The sequence below is a fragment of the Corvus moneduloides genome, chromosome 3 (genome assembly GCF_009650955.1).
Source record: "Corvus moneduloides isolate bCorMon1 chromosome 3, bCorMon1.pri, whole genome shotgun sequence".
NCBI lineage: Eukaryota > Metazoa > Chordata > Aves > Passeriformes > Corvidae > Corvus > Corvus moneduloides.
Window position 1 is genome coordinate 39,236,799 of NC_045478.1, and position 20,129 is coordinate 39,256,927.

At 43.7% G+C, this 20,129-nt stretch overlaps 1 protein-coding gene across 2 annotated transcripts in view; it reads right to left on the reverse strand.

Moving 5' to 3' along the window:
* The window catches only part of LOC116442245 (gamma-aminobutyric acid receptor subunit rho-2-like), a 39,563-nt gene that overhangs the window by 10,623 nt on the left and 8,811 nt on the right, over positions 1-20,129 (reverse strand). For both annotated transcript variants that reach the window (XM_032105042.1, XM_032105041.1), the window contains exons 3-8: positions 12,073-12,140; positions 7,863-8,086; positions 4,454-4,536; positions 3,087-3,227; positions 2,716-2,868; positions 1,903-2,099 (exon numbers count right to left, since the gene is read on the reverse strand). In XM_032105042.1, coding sequence (XP_031960933.1) covers positions 1,903-2,099; positions 2,716-2,868; positions 3,087-3,227; positions 4,454-4,536; positions 7,863-8,086; positions 12,073-12,140 — 866 coding nt within the window. The remainder of the gene's footprint in view (positions 1-1,902; positions 2,100-2,715; positions 2,869-3,086; positions 3,228-4,453; positions 4,537-7,862; positions 8,087-12,072; positions 12,141-20,129) is intronic.

Sequence of the window (20,129 nt, forward strand, 5' to 3'; positions counted from 1 at the left end):
AGCAGCTCCTGTAACCTTGAGGAAGAGAAGGCTTCGTTTTAGACACTGCATCCCTTTGTCCCTGGCACACTGAATTTCTTAATGTAGACATAACACAGCTCTTCTCTGGGTAGTCTTACATGTTTGTGCTGGACTTTTTAGATCTTTCATAGGGGAGTAGCACTGGCTGACAAGATCTACATTTACTGTGAGAAATGTCTCTTCTGCTTCTTCAAGAGCTTCCTCCTCAAATAATGCTCTTTATTATCTCTGTTCCCATTTCCCTACTGAGGAATAATATCGTCACACATTGAAGACTGGGTACAATATTTTCCCTGTTGTAGTAAAAAGGCATTTGCTGAATATAGAATTCAGTGTACAAAACTCAGTAAAGGGCAGATTTATGATATAAATAACAAGTTACACCATCACTGGATGTGGGAAAACATTCCAGAAAACTTAGCAGAAAATTAACAAACCCTCTCAAGTTCATTTCATCCTTCTAGTAGAGTTAAAAACAAAGGAGAAGAGTTTTCATCTTTAAAAAAAACCATACAGGTTTATTCTAGGCAAGTCAGACCTAGCAAGGATGTTTCTTGTTATTTCCCATGACCTGCCAAGACACTGTATTCTTTGGACTTGGGAAGCCTGAGCATGGCTGGCTAAAATGCCACAGATCACTGCTCACATGCAGCAAGTCAGACACACTGGAGTCGCTGTGCTTGCACAGAGCATCTCTGCCTTGTGTTGCAGAGAATTGCTGGGCCCCAGGTGGGGACTAGGAAGGGCATAGATAAATTAAGAATCTCGGGGTCTGTTCAAGTAGCTTTCCAGAATCATAATGCTGTTGAGAAGGCCTTGAAGAGAGGTAAAATCTCATCACAGAAGTCTGGTAAATTTATCCAATTGTTTTTTTAAGTATATCTAATTATATTCTTTTACAGTATGTCAACTGGGAAAGGTGCTGGAATGTTATGTGGCTTGTGCTGCTCTTCAAGAAAGTCATAGGAAGAAGAGGAAGGGAAGAGAAGGACATGCAAAACCAAAAGAGTAGTTCAGAGAGGGAAATAGCATGCTTAAATTGTATCAAAGATGATGTCTGCATTGGCATTTCCAACAAGCTTGTACAAATTTCTCCGGGAGTCAAAGACAGTAGGTTACCAATATTACCAGTAGACTAATGCGGTGCGTTCCTACTGGGAAGAAAGAAACTGTAAAACATGGTGATGTCCTGGATGCATGGGGCCTGAAAAAATTTGGTCTCAAGCCTTAGTGCTCAAAAGGAGATGGTGCTTTGTGTAATCACAAAGAAGAAAGGCTTACATGTCTGTAAGATACTTCAGGCTGGAAAGGACTTCAGGGGATCTCTAGTCCTATGTCCTGCTCCCAGCAGGGCCAAGCTGCTCAGGACCGTCTCTGGTCAGGTCTTGAAACACTCTAGGGATGCAGGATAAGACCTTTCATGGTACATTAAAAAGTACAAGCATAAGCTTGGCTGAGCATTGTTTGTGCTTGGTAATGGGCAACACCTCCACTATTACATCCATAAAGTTCCCAGAGTAAAGCTGCCTATAGAGAGAGGAAATTAATTTGCTCCAAATAACCCCTTTAGCTTACTAAACAGGAATCGTGGCAGCTGCAGTGAAGATTTTCTACTTTCCCGTCTTGCCATTCCCTCGCAGTTCCAGGCTGCACTCTTTTCCAGTTCAGATCACACTCTCCTTTCTGATGTTTCTATGAAGATCCATAAGATCGAATCCTGTTTTTCTGTGTTAGTAATTCAGCCTGAGGTGGAGCAGTCTAAACAGACCCAATTACACACATGGTTGTCAGTGTTTTCCCATTAACAGACAGTCAATATAAAGACCAGATCAGCTGTAAGGAAAAAAAAAGAATAAATGGATGAACAAAAGTTTTCCTCACCCTCTCCCGCAGTTTCCTCTCCTTCCGCTCTTGCACCGTTGTCAGGTAATTCACAGCCGCGTATTCCAGCACCGAGAGGAACACAAACACAAAACTGACCCACAAGTAAATATCCACTGCTTTGATGTAGGAAACACGAGGCATGGAGGCATTCACCCCAGTGATGATCGTGGACATGGTCAGCACGGTGGTTATCCCTGAAAGGAACCAAGAGAAAGAAATGTTATTAACTGATACAGTCCATAAAGTTTTTTTGTTTTTAGAAAAGCAGAAATTACAGTCTACATGATGATCTAAAAGATGTTCAATATGAAATAAATGTGCATTAAGTATCTGTTCTGCCAGTGCAGAACTGCTCCCCTGCCTACATTTTTGTGCTCATGATGGGTTGAGTTTTGAGGAGTAATGGAGCAGTCAACATTTTGTATTTAACAAACAGCATTTAACTCCTTCCTTAACCTCGAGGGTTTAAACACAATGCTGTTAAAACACATTTTTAACACACCTAATCCTAAGGTCAGGTCTGCTAAGACCAGTGGAGACAAGGACTCCTGTTTCCTAGCTGTACCAATCTGTGTTACAGCTTCATTTTTAAGACCACAGCACTTTCTGTCCTGAGCTACAGAAAAGTGAGGAAGACAGCTTAGTGATGAATGACTTAAAGTGCAAGTTATACATTATATTAATCATCAGATAATACCACCATTTGCTTGCACAATAACTTTAACCATCAAAATGAACAGTTCCCTTTCCTGCCAAAACTTTCATGTTCAAAGTTTTCACACAGCCATGGTTTGTTGCAGTTGTTCTCACCCAAAGAGACTCTGGCAGGAACTGCTCGTCGGTCGATCCAGAAGGACACCCAGGACAACATGACCATCAGAGTGGCAGGGAAGTAGGTTTGGAGCAAGAAGAAAAAGATGTGTCGACGTAAAGTGAAATTTATATAGAGTCGATTGTACCAACCTTTGAGAGAGGAGGAAAGCCAGAATCAGTGAGAACAGCCTGGACAGTAGGCACAGAGACAAGATCTTTCTTTTGTTCTTTTATTTTTAAGACTAGTAAAACAAGAAACTGAGCTTTGAAACAGACTCTGAAGACTACATTTCAGTGACATTATCTCTCACAAGCAGTTAATGCAGCATTAGATTTAGCAATAGTAGGAAATCGGAAAAGGTCAATACCCGTGCTACTGTAGAAAGCCAGTCTTGATGTGGTGTGGAATTTTTGTATCAAAAACTGAGATAAAGAAATTTTTTCATCAGTTTTCAGAGATTCATTGCCATTTTTCCAATACAGCATCAGATCTTCATCAGTGTAAGCATCTTAGGAAAAGAAGAAATACAATGTGATGTGACTTTATCTTAGAGGTTCAACAAAAGTTAATACATCCAGTCTTTGGCATGAACTAATGGCACAAATAAGTTTGCCAACAGCAAGGGAGTTCAAAAGATCTTCTCATATAATGTACCATGACAACAACAAAAATCCAGGTCATCCTGATTCAAGAAAACAAATCCTCTTTTCGCTCATCATTGAAATGACAGCTAGAATGGCACTCCTCTGAACATCACAGACCAAAAATAGATAACAGCTCAGGAAATAATCATGGGTAAAACACCTTAATTTAGAGGAAGGAGGAAGCATGGACACTTCAAACTATCTTAGAATGATAAAAGCAAAGAGGACTGGTGAGAAGCAAGAGCCCAGAAATATGTTAAAAGTGTAAAGAAAAACTTAGAGAATTTGTACACTAACAGGAACAGGGAATGAGAAGAGGGTTATCAAGATGGTCAGGGACTGGAGCACATGGCTTAAGACAAGAGGCTGGGGGAGCAGGGCTTGTTCTCTTGGGAGAAGAGCAGTCTGTGGTGGGGTCCTGTCATGCAGAAGGCGGCAGAAGCCTTTTCCCAGACACTTTGACAAAATGGAGAACGAAAGGACGAGAGGCAAGGGATGCAAGTCTCAGCAAAGGATTGTTCCCAAGCAAGTAAAAGGAAACATTTTCAGGATCAGGGCTGTCAAATATTTGAGCAAGTTGCAGAGAAAAGTTGTGGACACAGCCCCAAGCAACCCATCATAAAGAGCTCCCTGCTCTCAGGAGAGTATTTGGGCAGCTGATCTCAAGGTCAATGAAAATTATCCTCTGATTCTGATTCTGGCTTTTTGCAGAGGAACATTCAGTTAAACAGCTGGAAGGACCTCAAAACAACTGGATACTAGTCTTGCCATACAATGGAGAAAGTCTACAAAAACCCTTACTGTTCACATTACTTTCTCCACAGAACAACTCCTTCCCAAAGAAGCTGAGCCCAGATCACAGTGTTTGCAGAATCAGGATTATGACATAGGACACTTTCCTTGCAAATTCCTGTCTTGCAGCATAAGGGCTAGATACACAATACTGCTGAGTCAATAGAAGGACTCCTAGTAACTCTGATGAACTATTTTTTCAGGCTCTAAAACAGACAGTATTCTGAAATGTGTCCAATGAAATGTCTGTGCAGCCAGCCTTGGAGCACATCTAGCTACAAACACAGATACAACATACAGCTTTCCAGCTCCAGAGAACATGTCTGAGAGTCCAGGGGGAAGCGGCTGAAGTCCATGTTGCACATTGCTGTCACTGTGACCCTAGAAATTGAAAACAAGAAAAGCTGGTTTCTATGAGGAGCAATCAAGCAAGAATGTTATTGCAGATAATTATTCTGCAGCTTTAAAGCCAGCAATCATGCACGATGTAAGCAAAAAATCCACAGGAAAATGCCTACCAATTCTCCAAGTTCAAGCCAGAGGGATTATACACAGAAACTCCAAAGAAAAATATAATCTCAATATCTAGCCAGGAATTAAAGTGCTGTCTTGGGCATTACTGTTATACTAATGTCAGTACAGATATTTCCACTATGTTTAATATCCAACTATTTGCCTACAAGACTACAATGTAAAGTAACTTCACCATTTACATTTGAAAATTCCCTTATGTGCAGTTTGATTAAGGTTTCCTCATTTTCCCTATTGCTCAGTTCGCTCCATAGTCACCCCCAGAATGACCCAAGCCTAAGGAATATGACCACCCTTATTGCAAGCTACAAAATTCGTCCAGTACATACATGATTAAGGCAAAAGCAGTTTCTTACAGCACTCAATAAACTCTTTTAATCTGAGGGGTGTATTTCCGGGGCAGGGGTTGTAAAATGGGTGCAGCTGGTTTTCAGCAAGTGAGATTTGCTTCTGTTAAGTTTGTGTCTTAGCTAAAGGGCTGCAGCAATCACAGCTCTGGTTTTTAAACTAGTCCAGTTGTGCACAACCTTACATAAGAAATTTTCCAGTGGATCAGTGAACTTTCTCTTGCAGACAGATTTGCAGTGGAGCTCTCGATTTAGGAGGGGCAAATCAGCTGTGACTCATCATTTCAGAGGCCAACTTACGTTGGCTGTGAACATTTTCTGGATTCTTGCAGATGTCGATGAAGAACTTTTCCTCTGTTCCAGGGAGTGTGATCCAAATCCTACCCTGACCTACGCACTCATCACCTCTGAAAGGCACATGCTGTTCATTTTGACTATAAACCAGAGCAAAATTTTGCCATATTTGCAAAATTTAAAGAATGTTTTTGGGGATACACTCCAGAAGGTATCCTGCAAAAATGACCTCCCCTAACTGTGTGTAGCATTTAAGCATTGTATAACTCAGTCTCATTAAAATGTGTTATTTTCTTTCCTTGGCATCACCTGTGGCACAACCTGTGGTCAATAACAGTTTGTTAGTCAGGGACAGCACAGAAACTTGCCTCATCAATATGATATTCCTCAATTAGAGTGCAGTGTCCAGGTGGCTTTGAATGCCCAAGGCACAAAACAGGAATGAAATGTTCCTCAGTCCAGTGTCAATCCCATGCAGACATCTCAAGATATCTGAGGGCATTTCCAGCACCACAGGACACTCATGTTTTTTCAGCTGGATATTGTTCTGAGTGCTCTAAAGCACCACCAGGCTCAAATGCTATTGAGATTTTCTTTCTCCTTGGATTTTACCTATCAAATGATCAATTTGAGTCTTGTGCAATCAGCTGTGGCTTACTCACAGACTTGTCTCTTTTGCGTAACGTTAAAAAGTCACATCACCTCCTCAACAGATCACAGAATCAAACTTTATAGACAACCTTTCCTAGTTTTTGAAAATCATTTTACCATAGCTGAAGCGAATAAGTTCCAGAAAGATCCTAGAACAGAAATCCTTGGCTACAAAGCATTCAAAGGTCACTGTACACTTAGAGCATGCTTTCTGTCCTGAGGAAATATCCTTTTGTTTGGGCTCTTGAGCTTTTCTCCTCCGTCACTGTGTTTTTCTCCGCTTCTCTTTTTTCATTCGTCTGAAGGAAATTAAATCTGCTGGGATGCTGATGTGAGCAGCCATAAAGGTAGCCTGGTTAGAAGGAGAAACTACTGAGCAAAAAACCTGTCTGCTGAAAAATATGGACAGAGGTCTGCCAAGCCTACCAGCCTGGGAACAAGACAAATCCTTGAGAAGCACAGCCAGCCTCTTTGGCATGCAGATAGGGTACCTAGAAACTGGAGACATCCTGAAATAACATCAATAACTGCCAAAAAAAGTGATTTTAAAGGCAATTGATTGTCAGAAAAGGTAAGAAATTATATTGAAAATAAAAAAGGGTCTGAGAGAGCAGAAAACCTCATTATCTATTGACCATCACAGGTGAAAAGCAGAAATTACCAGCATCTACTGCCTGTTCAAAGTGGTGGCATCCTACACCCTCTTATCTCTCTGGATATAAGGAGGATATAATTTTTATCCAAAATGAAGCCTTCCTCTGAGAACTTCCCATACTACACATACTTTTCTGTTCCTTAGAAGGTTGAATTCAGTGCATGAACTTTCTACCATCTCTTGGACACCCACCAAGGACACCTGGCTGACTCCACACCCTATGACTCAGAGCATCTCTGAAATGAGATTCTGCTGTCTCACTGGTCCCCTCTGAGCCCACTTTGGAGTCTGTTTCAGTTTTCCCTTCCATCTGTTGGATGATTTGGATCACTTGGTGGTATCTCTATGCACCCACACAAGCAACCTGTCCTAAGTGTACCTGAGGGTATATTGTGGACGAGTTTCTCCACCAATGCTAAGTAACCTGTAACAGTGTATAACCTGGTTAGTTAATGGCTGTTGCCACATAATTGATGGATGCTAAATTATTGACTGCTGATAGTAATTTGCAATAGCATGATATGTATATATAGTCACTTTATTAATCACAGGCATAGTTGCCAGTGGTGACTTTGTGGTAGTTTACTGGCTAGTGGTGATTTTTGTGGTATTTTTGATAATCTGTAATAAGGTAGAGAAGTTTAGGGGATTAAGTCTCCGTGTCCTTGTGTATTATAGAATCCTGCAAATCCACAGTCATGGTCTGGGTATACCTGCAGGATGGATAACTGTCCAGGTTATGACAGACATCCCTCAGGATTCTTCTGGCCAACAAATCTACTAGAAAACCAGGATGTCTTTAATACTGCCATTTCAGCTTCAATAAACTTAAACGCTTACATCAACAGGAAAGCACCACAACTACAAAAAAAAAAAAAAAATTCTAGACAAACAAGAAGGAAAATAGGATAATTATAGAGGTCACCATCTGGTACATCAGCAGCTTCCAGTTTAATCACACACTGACCCTGGGATGAACACTTCAGCTTGACTAAGCCCTGCACTGACTGCAAAGAGTTGGGGCCATGCTTCCCCCTGGCTTCCCCCAGCATGGTTTCTCAGAGTTTCCTGCAAAGCATTTTGCACTGGACATTGTGGAAACAGAGCACCAGCAGCAGGAGTAGCAGGATTGGCAGTAGCAATCCTGGTGATCACCAAAGTCAAGCCTAGAGCAAAACTGGCAGCAAAGCCCCAGGGGATGCTCAGGGGCAGCAGGGCTGCTCCCTCACCTCATGCTGTAGAGGACGTGCCCATCAGGGAACACTCGCAGCATGATGTTGTCTGTGGTGGTATCATGAATGAAGGATCTCTTGGAATGCACGAAGAAGACATCAGGGACCCAGATCTTCTTCACCAGCCTGCCGTCGAAGGTCCTGCTCTTGTTATTGGTGCTGGAAAATGAGAGACGCTCATCCTTCCAGTAGTGCCTTAAGTACAGGGTCATAGTGAAATCCTTCAAAAAAGGGAAGAGAACCAAGAAAAGGAAGAGAGGGGTCTGTCAGTGCTGGGCTCTACAACTAGAACACATCAGAAAGAAAACTCACTCCCAGCAGATAGATGAAATCTCTCCACTCTCAGCTCCTGATTCTTTCCTAGGTCAATGCCCTCTGTGAATAGATTTTCCTGACAAAATAATTTCAGCCAAACCAAAGCATAACCAACTAACGAATTTATTACAGTACCCAGCAATGTTCAGTCCCAAATGGGATATAAATATGCCCCAACAGAAGCAATGCCCTGCAGAAATGATTCTTCAATTCTGGCAAAATTATCTTACAGGACTATGGTAGCAAAAATATGGTCAAGAGGAAAAAATTGAAAGTTAGCTTAATGCTCAGGCTAAACACTAAACAATTTATCCCCAAAAGGACTAAATTGTTGCAAACACCAACCAAGTGAGGGAACTGTGTTTCCTGCCATATAAGTGTGTAAATAAAGTTGCCTTTTAGGCTTGTTGATGGGGCAGGAACTTCAGTCACATAAACAAAAACATCTGTTTGTTGATCTCAACCTGGCAGCTCCTGCTTTTAGAGCTGAATCCACTCTCATGCTGAGAGATCAAATACACTTCTTTTCTTTATATTCCCAATTAAGCAAGTGATTATGGGAGCTGCAGCCACCAAGCCCAAGCAGGCAGCAACACAAGCCAGGGTCTCTCCCTAACCATGTGGCAACCACTTTCTCAAACCACAACTGATCAGTTTGGTGACAGTGACAATCAGTTACCCTGACTCTGCTTCAAAGGGCTGTTTCACAACTGCCTTGCATTGCCAGGAGGTTTTTCATTAATTTGTCAAAGAAGGCTTTAGCGCCAGTCCTCACCTTGCAGCCCTGCACAGTACAGAGCTGGCCAGACACCCACCTCTCTGACCATGGCAGAGACTGGCCTGGGGGACACTTCTGCTCACCCACCTGCAGGTCCTCACCTTATCAGACTGGTCCCAGGCTCCCCCACTGCTCATCCCAGGGACGCTGCCAGCTCCTGTTTCCTACTGGACACGGGACACCTTCCCCTTACATCTATAGTCCCAAAGAAACACTTTCAGCAACTACTGCCACTGACAGAGCTTAGGTTGCAACCTGGCTAGAAGAGTCAGCCTCAGGGGCCAGACATCAAACTCATCAGTTTGACTAGAGCTGGGAAAAAGGAAATCAAGGAAGAGGCACAATTGCTGCTTTCTTAGGAGATAGGGCAAGTTATGGTAGAAGTCAAAAAAGGTGTAAAGAAGAGTCTGGCTAGTCAGGGTTACCAGTTGCCTGGCCATGACATGAGGGGCACAGGACTTCAGGAGAGGAGGACCGTTCTCATGGTTTAACCCCAGCCAGCAACTCAGTACAACACAGACACTTGCTTACTCCTCCCTCCCCCCACCTCCAGCTGATGGGTTGGGGAGTAGACTCAGACGAAGCTGGATTGAGATAAAAACAGTTTAATAATTGAAATAAAGTAAATATTAATAAGAATAGTAATGAAAAGGAAGATAAAAAGAGAGAGAGGCGCAAAACCCAAGAAAACCAAGTGATGCACAAGACAGTTGCTGACAGATGTCCAGCCTGTCCCCCAGCAGCGATTGGCCCCTCCCAGCCAACTCTCCCCAGTTTATACTCTGGGCATGACATTCTGCAGTGCGGGATATCCCTTTGGCCAGCTCAGGTCAGCTGTCCTGGCCATGCTCCCTCACAGCTTCTTGTGCCCCTCCTCACTGGCAGAGCACGAGACACTGAAAAGTCCTGACTCAGAGTAAGCACTACTGAGCTACAACCAAAGCACTGCGTTATCAGTATTATTCTCATACTAAATCCAAAACACAGCACTGGACCAGATACTAAGAAGAAAATTAGCTCTGTTCCAGCCAAAACCAGGACAGCTGCAAAATGCCTCTGGGCAGCTCCGTCATCAGAGCACAGGGAAACAGGAACCATCAGCCAGGCACCCTCGGCATGGCTTACAGCTGCTGGAGAGGAGGGGAAAGAGACTGTCTGAAGGCACAACATGGGAAGGAGCCCACTGCTTTCCAGGTCACCCCTTTCCCCATCCTACCATACAAGAGCTTTTCATCTTTCACCTTCAGCCCCTTTCTCTCTCCAAACAGCCAACACAGTGGCCTCTGCAATGGCCAGCTCTCCTCTCTCTCCAGTGGCCAACATGGTGCACCAAATGCTGCAAACACAGAGCCAAAGTGGCAGCTGACAACAGCTTCTAAGTATAAAATCCAACTTAAGGAGTCTTTTTCATGGCATGACTCAAAAGAGGCAGTGTGCTGATGGCTTGTTCCTTTCTGACCAGCACACACACTATTTAAAAGCAAGAAAAGGGGTTTACTTCAGCACTCACAAATAGGAAAGTCCCGTGGAAAACAAGGTTTTACAACAAGCTGGGAGAACAATAGTACCTGCCAGAGGGACAGCCAGTGAGTCTACACAAGTGCCTCGACTTTGGCAGCACATTTCATGTTTGTTCCATGCTCCAGGCAGCCTCAAGAGCATGCCCCGCCACTGCACACAGCACAGCCCATCCACATCAACCAGATAGGCACCAGTTTTAAACTCACATGCTTTAAACAGCCCCTGGCTGCTCTCATTGGCACGCACAGCCTTGCAGATACAGGGGGTTGCGGCTGGTGATGCTCTTCTTTGGGGCACCAGCTGCCTGCTCAAGCAGTGATAGGTAAGGACTGCCCAGCCAAGAGTACCTGATTTGCAGGGCCACTTCAGAGCAGTTTGAAACAAGCCCTGCCTGCAATGGGAAGACCAAGAGGGCACCTTGTTGCAGGCACAGCCAGCCCTGGTCCCCTGGCCAGGCAGACAGCTTACTGCTCACTCTCCTCCCTGCAAACACACATGCTGGGACAGTCTGTTGGAAAAACATACCAAGATAACTCAGACCGACCCGGGACAACATTCTTCTACCCCAAACACATGTCAGCAACTGCTCTAGAAAGTACTTGAGCTGGGAAAACAGGAACTATTAACAGCTAAGGGAGAGAACTGACCTCAAAGACTTCTGATGGGCAAGATTTTTGTTGAATCCTGACAGAAAGCACTGTGAGTTATTTACTTGCGCTAATTAGGCCTCTTTGCTGCTCTGACGTTATCTTGATATACTAGAGCCCCAGTTCTCCTCCTGGCAGCCATTTCCTATACTGACAGCTCCCTCCCACACACCTCACTGCATGCATAGCCCCAAACCCTCTCTTTCAATATCCAGGCATGCAAGCTCCCTGGTTTTTATCACACAACACAGAATAGTTTGGGTTGGAAAGAACGTTTAAAGGTCATCTAAACCAAGCCCTCCAAAATGGGATGAAGATGTAACTGTAGCATAGTAAAAAACACTCAACCTAAAGCTCTTCCTTTATCTTTACGTTTTGTCTAGACCACAAAATGTGCACAAGAACAGGGAGGAAAAGGCACAAAGAGGGAGGAGCCAAGAAGCTTCCTCTTCTCCTCTGTGTTCCCCTTTCTACTTCTCTTTCAAGTGTTTTTATTCCATTTCCTACAATTAAAAAAAAAAATCACCATGAAACAACCCAAAACCAAACAGTGAAATGTGTGTGAGCACTCATGTTATGTCATGAATGGTTCCCTAAGGAAGAAAACTCCTGCAGCAAGTGCAGCTTATGTGAATTTTACCATATAGCTTCAAACCTTCATATGCAGCTGCTTGTATTTTAGTTGTGACAGATCTTTCATAGCATTGATTATTCTCCCATTCAAGGTCCCTTTTCCCTTCATGCTTTTTATCTTTATCTGGAGATACAGAGGTAAGACTTTGATCACCTGGTTTTATTAAGTCTTTGGCTCTGAATATCAGCCTCTTTGAATTTCAGAGGTGCTGCTAGTACTTTCATCTGACCAATGATTACAAGCCCACAGATTTCAAGTCAGAAGGTCTTTTTATGACTAGAAGTAATTGAGGCTTAGAAGAGGATTACATACCATGTCAACCTCAGAAATGCTGTCCAAGCTTTCAACTTGCACATCCACCCCAACAGGAATCGCAGGGCCTGAAAGAGAATGAGATTTAGATATGTAAATAAATGTTGTCTCACATCATCTGCATTTAATTAGCACTTCTAAGGTGACATGCAAACATTTCTGAGCTAATGTTGTACATTTCTGTCAATGGTTCTTCATGAGGGGGCTGGGGAAAGAGTCAGTGAATAATCATGTAAGGGCCCTTTCGAAACATTGAATTATCTTCCCCTTGGCATATGCTGCAATGTTGACACTTTGCCAGTTAATCCAGAGCTTGGATGAAACATTTGCATATGTTTTTAAAAACTAAGCCATCCCACCTTAAATTTTAGGCCTTTTTGAACAAATTTATCCCCAAGGACAGGGGACTCAGATGAAGAAATGGCAAACAATGAGCCCTTCCTTGGAGGTTTCTCATTTTTTACCAACAAGACAAGACACATTAATCTCTCAAGAGCCCATCATCATTTTGATTCATGTTACTCACTGATGATATCACTAGTTTTCCACAGTAGTTTTAAAATTAGCAGCCAGAGAGTTCACAAAGAGTAAATAAGCAGAAAACATCCCATAATGAATGCCCACTCCTCTATTACTAGAAGCCCTGTATCAAAACTTCACTGTAGACTGCTGCTCATTAATGGCCAGGATCTGCTCAGATGACTCAAGATTCCTGTAGTGTGTTTTCATGCAGCTTTTCCCAAATTCTGGTGGTAAGCGCCTCCTGAGATGTGCACACCAAGCACGACCCAGCGGGGCAGCTCAGCAGGAACTGCTGAGGAGCAGTGCAGGTGGATTCAGTGTTGCCTGGTGGTCTCAGTGTGTCGCAGTGGGTCTCACAGGACTCATACCAATGACCCTGCCCGGGTCGTGTCTCCAGCCTGGGCACTGTCAGTGAGTGTGACCATGCCAAAGGCAGCAGAAGCTCTGAAGACGTGTCTGGGACTTGACCAGCAGAAATTAATTTTCCAAGGACCATAGTAGCCTCCATGAAGATATGCAAAGACTTTTAGCAGCTAGATTTTGAACCTGCTTAGCAGTCAGATAATACGTAAGATGCACCACAGTCCCTTTGTGGACTCAGACCCATATTTGCAGTGCCACAAACAGCAGGGCCTGCTGCATGCACATATTTAGCTAGAGTAGCATCTTCCTCGAGACTATATTGAAGCTCTGAATACACCACAAGCCTAACCAGAGAGCAGAAATGCTGCTGAGAGAGCAGCACACTTTTGCAAGCTGATATCCATCCTGTTCCTGTACCTGCAGCGGCACGTACAGACTCCCACACATCTTCAGGGCTTTTGAACACAGCCTTATGTTTGCCTCTGCTGGGGGAGAAAGAAGCACCAACTCAGCCTCAGTAGGGAAAGGCTGATCCCCATGCCCTTGAGACAAGATGTGACCAACCCCACAGCAGGTTTGCCAGGGCTTTGATAAGCCAGCCTCACCTGATTCCAGCAGAGCACACTGTCCCCTTCCCACGTGCCCAGCTCCAGCCTGTTATGCCCACAGTGTCTGTCAGCAGCTGTGCTGGGAACAGGCACCTCGAAGCAAGCCCTGTGGAGCAGGACCAGGCTCCTCAGAATGACCAATTCCAGTCTGAGTGACTGTTGCCCCCAGCAGTGAAGCTCTAACAGGGCTAACCCAGCACTCTGAGATGACTCCCGGATGCTTACAAGCACCTACATGACACATTCAGACACATGGCTCAGCGCTACGTACTTTAAAAAAATTGCCAGCAAACATTTGCAACTGAAAGAAAGAATTTTTCTATGACATTTCTCTTGCTCAGTAAAACATGCTTTGCTTTATTGGGCTTTTTTTTTTAAACAAGATAGCAAAAAGCACTGTATCTGTGGTGACGAGACATTTTGATGTGCAGTACAATCAACAGAGAAACAACACAAGCCTGCTGATGGCAGTGTCCTGTTGGTAGCCAATTAGACTTGTTTTGCTCAGATACCTTGTGAAGTCATACATGGTAGTCAAGAAGAGCTTGGGCAATAATTCAAATACTTATCTATTTCCTTAATGCATTCAAGTACCTAAGAGCTCTTCAGTGTGGCCATGCCTGTGACACTGATCTTGGGCCTGTGCTACAGCGAGGCTCGATGCTCAGAGAAGCCTCTTCAGAAAGGTTCCACAGCCCAGCACAATCCACTTCAGGGCAGGTCCAAGGCTGCCCTCAGCACTGCCGTGTCTGGCAGCAGAGAAAGCGTGTGTGACTAACATTACCATTGCCACATCCAGCTGGGGACATTGCAGCCGTGCCCCCCGCAGACATGCCGTGGCAGGCAGGGTGCTAACGGAGGAGAATCGAGGTCTCTGCCAGGATAGCCTCACACTGCAATCAGGCTGTGCCAGACGAGGATGGCAGCAGCTGGCCGTGGTACTTCCCACATCTCCCTGGTGGGAGCCAAGGAACACATGGTGGGCTGCCCCCCACAGCTCCCAGACTGCAAGAGAGACTCTCTGTGTATGGATCCTTAATTTAGCCTTGATTCAGGAAATCAACACCCACCCATAGTCTATTTACTGCTGCGATTTCTATGCTTCTCTGAACACTAATCACAGATTTAAAAATACCCAAAAAACAAACAACTAAAAACCAAACCCATAAACATAAGAACACTGCCAAGCTGGTATCTGTCCCGCCCTACTATTCCTTCCCTATCTGCTCTTGAAGATAAAATACTATGTCCATGTTCTTTTCTTTGTTCATGTTCCTGCATCAAACGCTCAATAACCAGAAGTTATCTCGTTGCAAGGACAAAGCCTAAGGTTCAGTTTGGGGCTGACACAAAGCTTTGTTAACCCCAAAATAAAGGGTGTTCTTTGTTAAGGTGGATGGTCTGGAAAGTCCTTGAGAGAAGAGGTCCTAGGCTGGATCAGGTGTCTTTTCTGCGGCTGATCACAAATTTGGGGGGATGATAAAATAGTGATTGTAATAGAGAGAGGGAGAAATTATTTGAACATTGGACTCAAATGTTTAGTACTTAATACAGAAATGTAAAGATGAGACTGCAAAACCAATTTATCAGCAGAAATATTTACTCTGTCTTTTTTTGGGCAAACTCCTACTACAATCAGCTGGAGTAATCACTACTTTTTCCTTCTCCCTGCTCCTCTTTCAGCACCTGGGGCTGAGGCAATGAGAGAGCACACAAATAGGATATGTTGAGACACCAAGACCCTTTGGAGGAGGTTTAGACAAGAAGCTGGACCGAGCAGGGAAGGGTGAGTGAAGGGCCAGTGGGGACAGCCTGTGAGGTAGTGACAGGAATCAAATGATCACCAAGTCCTGCTCTCAGCGATGAGCATAACTGATAATGATAATTGCGAATTCACTCGGCCCATCACTCTACAAAACTTCAAGATGTAGTTTTGCAGAAGCACTTGATGGAAGCAACACTGAAAGTGCATACAGCTTCTGAGGCAAAACAGAAGCCCTGTCTAGAAATTACCTCTTTAAACCACAGAAACAAACCCTGTGTTTCCTTGAAGGTCATGTTGGCTACAGCACATGCCATTGAATTAAATGGCTGTTGATCACTCAGAGAGAAATATCAGGAGATCTTTGGTCTCACTAACCCATAGAGTCAATTAGGAACTCCCAGCTTTTTAATCCTTTCCCTCTGGCAACTAAACTGTTGAACCACAGAGGCTCTGGGTGTTTTGCCAAAATCCTCATCAAATGCCACTAGGGATGAACAAAAAGAAAAAAACCTCTGTATTGAGAGGGAGCAGGGTATGATGAGGGTGTGAATGTGAACAAACAAGAACAGCTGAGATGGCATATGACAAACTGAACTGGTAGACAGAACAATTAACTTAGATTACAGCATTAGATGCAAAATAGCCCTCATCAACCAGCCTTTCTTTGTCATAAGCAATATTTTAGCATTATTCACTTTTTCTTCAGAAAGAAGAAATACAGAAGGATCATCCTAGAGAAATATAAGCAACAAAAGACTCGAACACTTTAACACCAGAGAGATCTCAAAGCTCAGGCTCCTCTCTAGGATGTTCACTGCTGGACAGGCAGCTAAATGGATCCATGTGAAAGCTGGGGATATGGCTGACAAAAGGAAGCAGTGCTGCTTTGCTCAAAGACTGCAGTCCAGCAGAGTTTTTTAGATCACAGTTTAGAGTCTCTGAAAAATATCAGCCAAATTCACGGAATTATCTGAATTAAACAAGTATTTACAGTACAAGGTCTAGAGATAACTTGTATAGCCTTCAACTGAAACATTTCTTCCAGAAACAGCAAACATGTCAACATCCTTTATCCCCATCACTGTCCACAGCAATATCTTGCAGAACACAAATCCTAATTCAACAGGACCGATAAAGTCAGGAAACAAATGCTGGACTCTTAAGGCTTCATAGAAGTCACAGGCTTCTCTTTACAACACAGAAATGAACCCACCAATAAACACAGCACAGCGGCAACTTCCAAACAAACTCAAGACACTTGCACCATCATTAGCAAATTTGACAATTTAAAAATCGGAAATGGAAAATAGGAGATTTTCCTTTTGATGGAGATATTTATATTTGTGTGTTGAGGGAGGATTTAAGTGACCTGGAGCACAAACTGGGGCTGATGGGAGGGAGAGCACTGCTTTCTCTCTTTTATTGGGTAGTATCTGTTAGCCCCACAATTTCTGCGTGGGATTTACATGCAACATGATGGAGCACCCTTGCACCTTCTCACCATAAAGGTACTGCCTTCTGAAACTGAATCAGACACATCTTATTTCTGTAAATTCCTACACATCAGTGTTCTAGCCTCAGCTCAAACTTTGATGTTAAAAAGATGCTCAGGAACCAGCCTGTCAAGGTGCTTGTGGCTTCAAATATTCATTCCTTTGCCAAGCTCACAAGCTGGTGTGCTGACAATCAGTGGCTCCTTATTTCCCTTTCCCTTGCAGCAAACTGCTCTGTCTTGAGACCTGCTCTTCAGTGAAAGCCATTACCCATTCAGCCTAGGTGCTGCACACAGAAAAGATGGTGTTCAGAATACCTTTAGAGAAGACCCACCGCACATCTGCATTCAGTGGTTGTACAAGGAGAAGAGATGTACCCAAAAAGCCTCCATTTTGGGTGGGTTCTGTCATGAAGACTTTGTGGCTTGTTTCATATTGCAGAAACTCCTGTTTGAGTATCAAACTGCCCCAGATAGAATGGGATGTCTGGCCTGTGGCTAACCTCTCCAGGGAACCCAGGAGGTTTCCACAAGTCCTGTGCAGGAATGACTTCAGAGAAAGTCCAACATTAAAGCCTGTTACATCCCAGTGTGTCTCCACACCTAAAAACACCCACCAGTGAGCAGCATGAAAGCTTCAAAGGGTGAGTCAGTTGCCAGTTAGAACTGGGCACAAACGTGGTTTCTATTTCTGACCACTGGAGCAGGCTTTGGAAGATAGGGAAGAGTGTGCTACCATGAAGATGCCTGGAGTCAGTTTTCCACTCCAGCTCTGAGAATAAAGCTTTGTGACGCCTCTGATTTTTCTCTTTGGCAGTGCTTTCAAAGGCATGTTTGTTTCTCTCTGAGACAGTGTCTCAGTCCACTCATCTATCTTGGAAGGAGGGAGGCCCTGAGATAAAAATATCTACATGGGAAACAAGCAGGTTTGAGATTTCCTTCCTGACAAGTATCTCATGGACACCCAGAGAGACAGCAAATATCCATAAGAGATTCATCCCATGTCTGCAAGAAGCAAAACAGCTTTCAATGTATCTTCATTTATGTGTGTGTGTGTATATTTACTTTTTAATGAATGTATATCTGATTGGGACCTCTTAGGTGTGGGCAGCTTCCAGGCAGAGAGCACCAGGACGTGCTCATCACCTGCCTCATGCCTGCAGAGCTTCGTCTCTCTGCATCTCACTGACAGCTGTTCCTCAGCAGAGAAGCAAGTTCTATTCCAGTTCTTGATACAAACACTCAGTGAACTGCTCGTGCTTTATTCACCCCACTGTTCACCCATCCTGGCAAAAGCACTGCCCAGAAAGGGCAGTGAGGACCAGCTGACGTTAGGCTACTAGGCTATGAGCAAATATAATACAAGTAAAGCATTAGGCTGGTCCTCAATAAAGAAGATACAGCTATTTTAAGTATCAACTAAAGCTGCTTATTCACAGGCTCCCTGTAAAATACGAGATGTCATAAATGAAATGCTTAAAATGGGTGTTTAAGGAAGGCAGGAAAACAAACATTTACATAATCTTTAAATATTAATAATAGTAAATAATACCTGAACATCTGCTAGCTAGAACAAGGTCACTGACATGGAGATAACTCCCTAAGGGTCAAAACCCCTGCAGTCTCTTTTAGCTTAGGGAGGCTCTTTGACCATCAGCAAAGCAAAAGAACTTTGTCATTGCCTCTGTACCCAGTTGCCTGTCTCTAATGGGCTGAGGGCAGGCAAGACAACCATGCTTATTGGGCTGTTAATAACACAACTTACACAACATTTGTTTGCTCACTTGCTCTTTACAAAAATACATTTTCTTGAAAAACCCTTCACCTTTCTCTAACATTGGGGGTTTTTTTCCATTTCACCTTGCATAACCCGAGCCTTCTCTGCCCATTGGTCACAGCTGTGTTGGGCTGGCAGCTTGCTGACTGTCATCTGCAGACCAGCAAGAGTCACTGTGGCCACCATAAAGCAGCCCATACCCCCGTCCCCTTTTTAGCTTAAGGTGAAGTTGCAGGCTGGCCCACCAAGCTTGGGAACCATCATCATCACAGTACTGGGTTTCTTTTAGTGTTAGTACCACTCACAATTTACTTAGGGTATTATTTAAATTTTCCAGAACTGAGGTGCCTTTCCCACCTGCAAGGTAACATCACAGGCCCATTGCAATGCCACAGAGCCGGAATCACAATTAGACCAGAGAGGGTCTTAGGGCAGCGACCCATCACAGCCACATGTATCCCATAGCCTCCTCTTCTCCACTTCCACAGTACAAAAGCCTTTTTATCCTCCGCAGGTCAGATTACATCAGTTTGACTGACATTGCCACAGCAAAAAGCTGGAAGCACTCATGGTCCATAGCAAATCGCTGTGATTGCCTGACGAATAACATTACAGACAGAAATATGAGGAACACCTCTTACCAGACTTTTGTTTCCTTTCCTTTATGTTTTTTTCCATCAGGCTTATCATCTGTCACTAAAACCACACTGTGCAGTTCTGCAGCTGAGCAAGAACCTGTAGCACCTGCTATGTCCGTGTGTCTGAGTCAGGCTTTCCAAGGCTGGAGCCTCAACAAAGCTGTTTCCATGCTTTGCTGCTTCTCACATACAATTTCAGTACACCTTTGTCCAAGAATCTCTGCAAGTTAAGGAGGTTTTAAGCAAATTTTTTTTTTTAAATGATGAATTTCCATTATAAAAAAGGCAACCTTCTCAGCAAAGCCTCTTAGGATATTTCTCAATTTTATAGACATTTTTCCAAATTTTGGCTCTAAAAGAATCTTGATGCCGTGATGGGAGGTAGCATAGGAAAACAAGGCATAAGAGAGATTAAAATGCAGTTCCATTAACACTAGAGGAGTGACTGTGTAATTCAGTGTGTCTGTTTGCTGTGACCTGTGCTCAAATGTGTTCTTCAAGGACTCTGTGACACTGATGAAAATAGTTAAATTCAGATCTGTTTCCAGAAATACAATGCAGTGGTGCCACTGGGCATCAAACCATCAGCACAACAAAACAAAACCCCACAGCTTCCCCCCAAAACAGGTATGATGGCCTGGCACACATCCTGTTAGGGGGAAAAAAGTTAAAAAATCACCATGGCCCCCCAGCTGTCTCCAACTGAGTCAAGGTAAGGAGTCCAAATATTCTCCCAGAGAAGCCCTATCATCCCACCCATCAGACCAGCATGTCTTTTGTCCAGAGGACAGATCAGCTGCAGAGGGGACAGATCAGCAATTCTAGTTTTTCCATATCAGGCACTCAGGAGTCAACAGTCAAGCTTCAAAAATTGAGATTGGCTGGAAAAAAA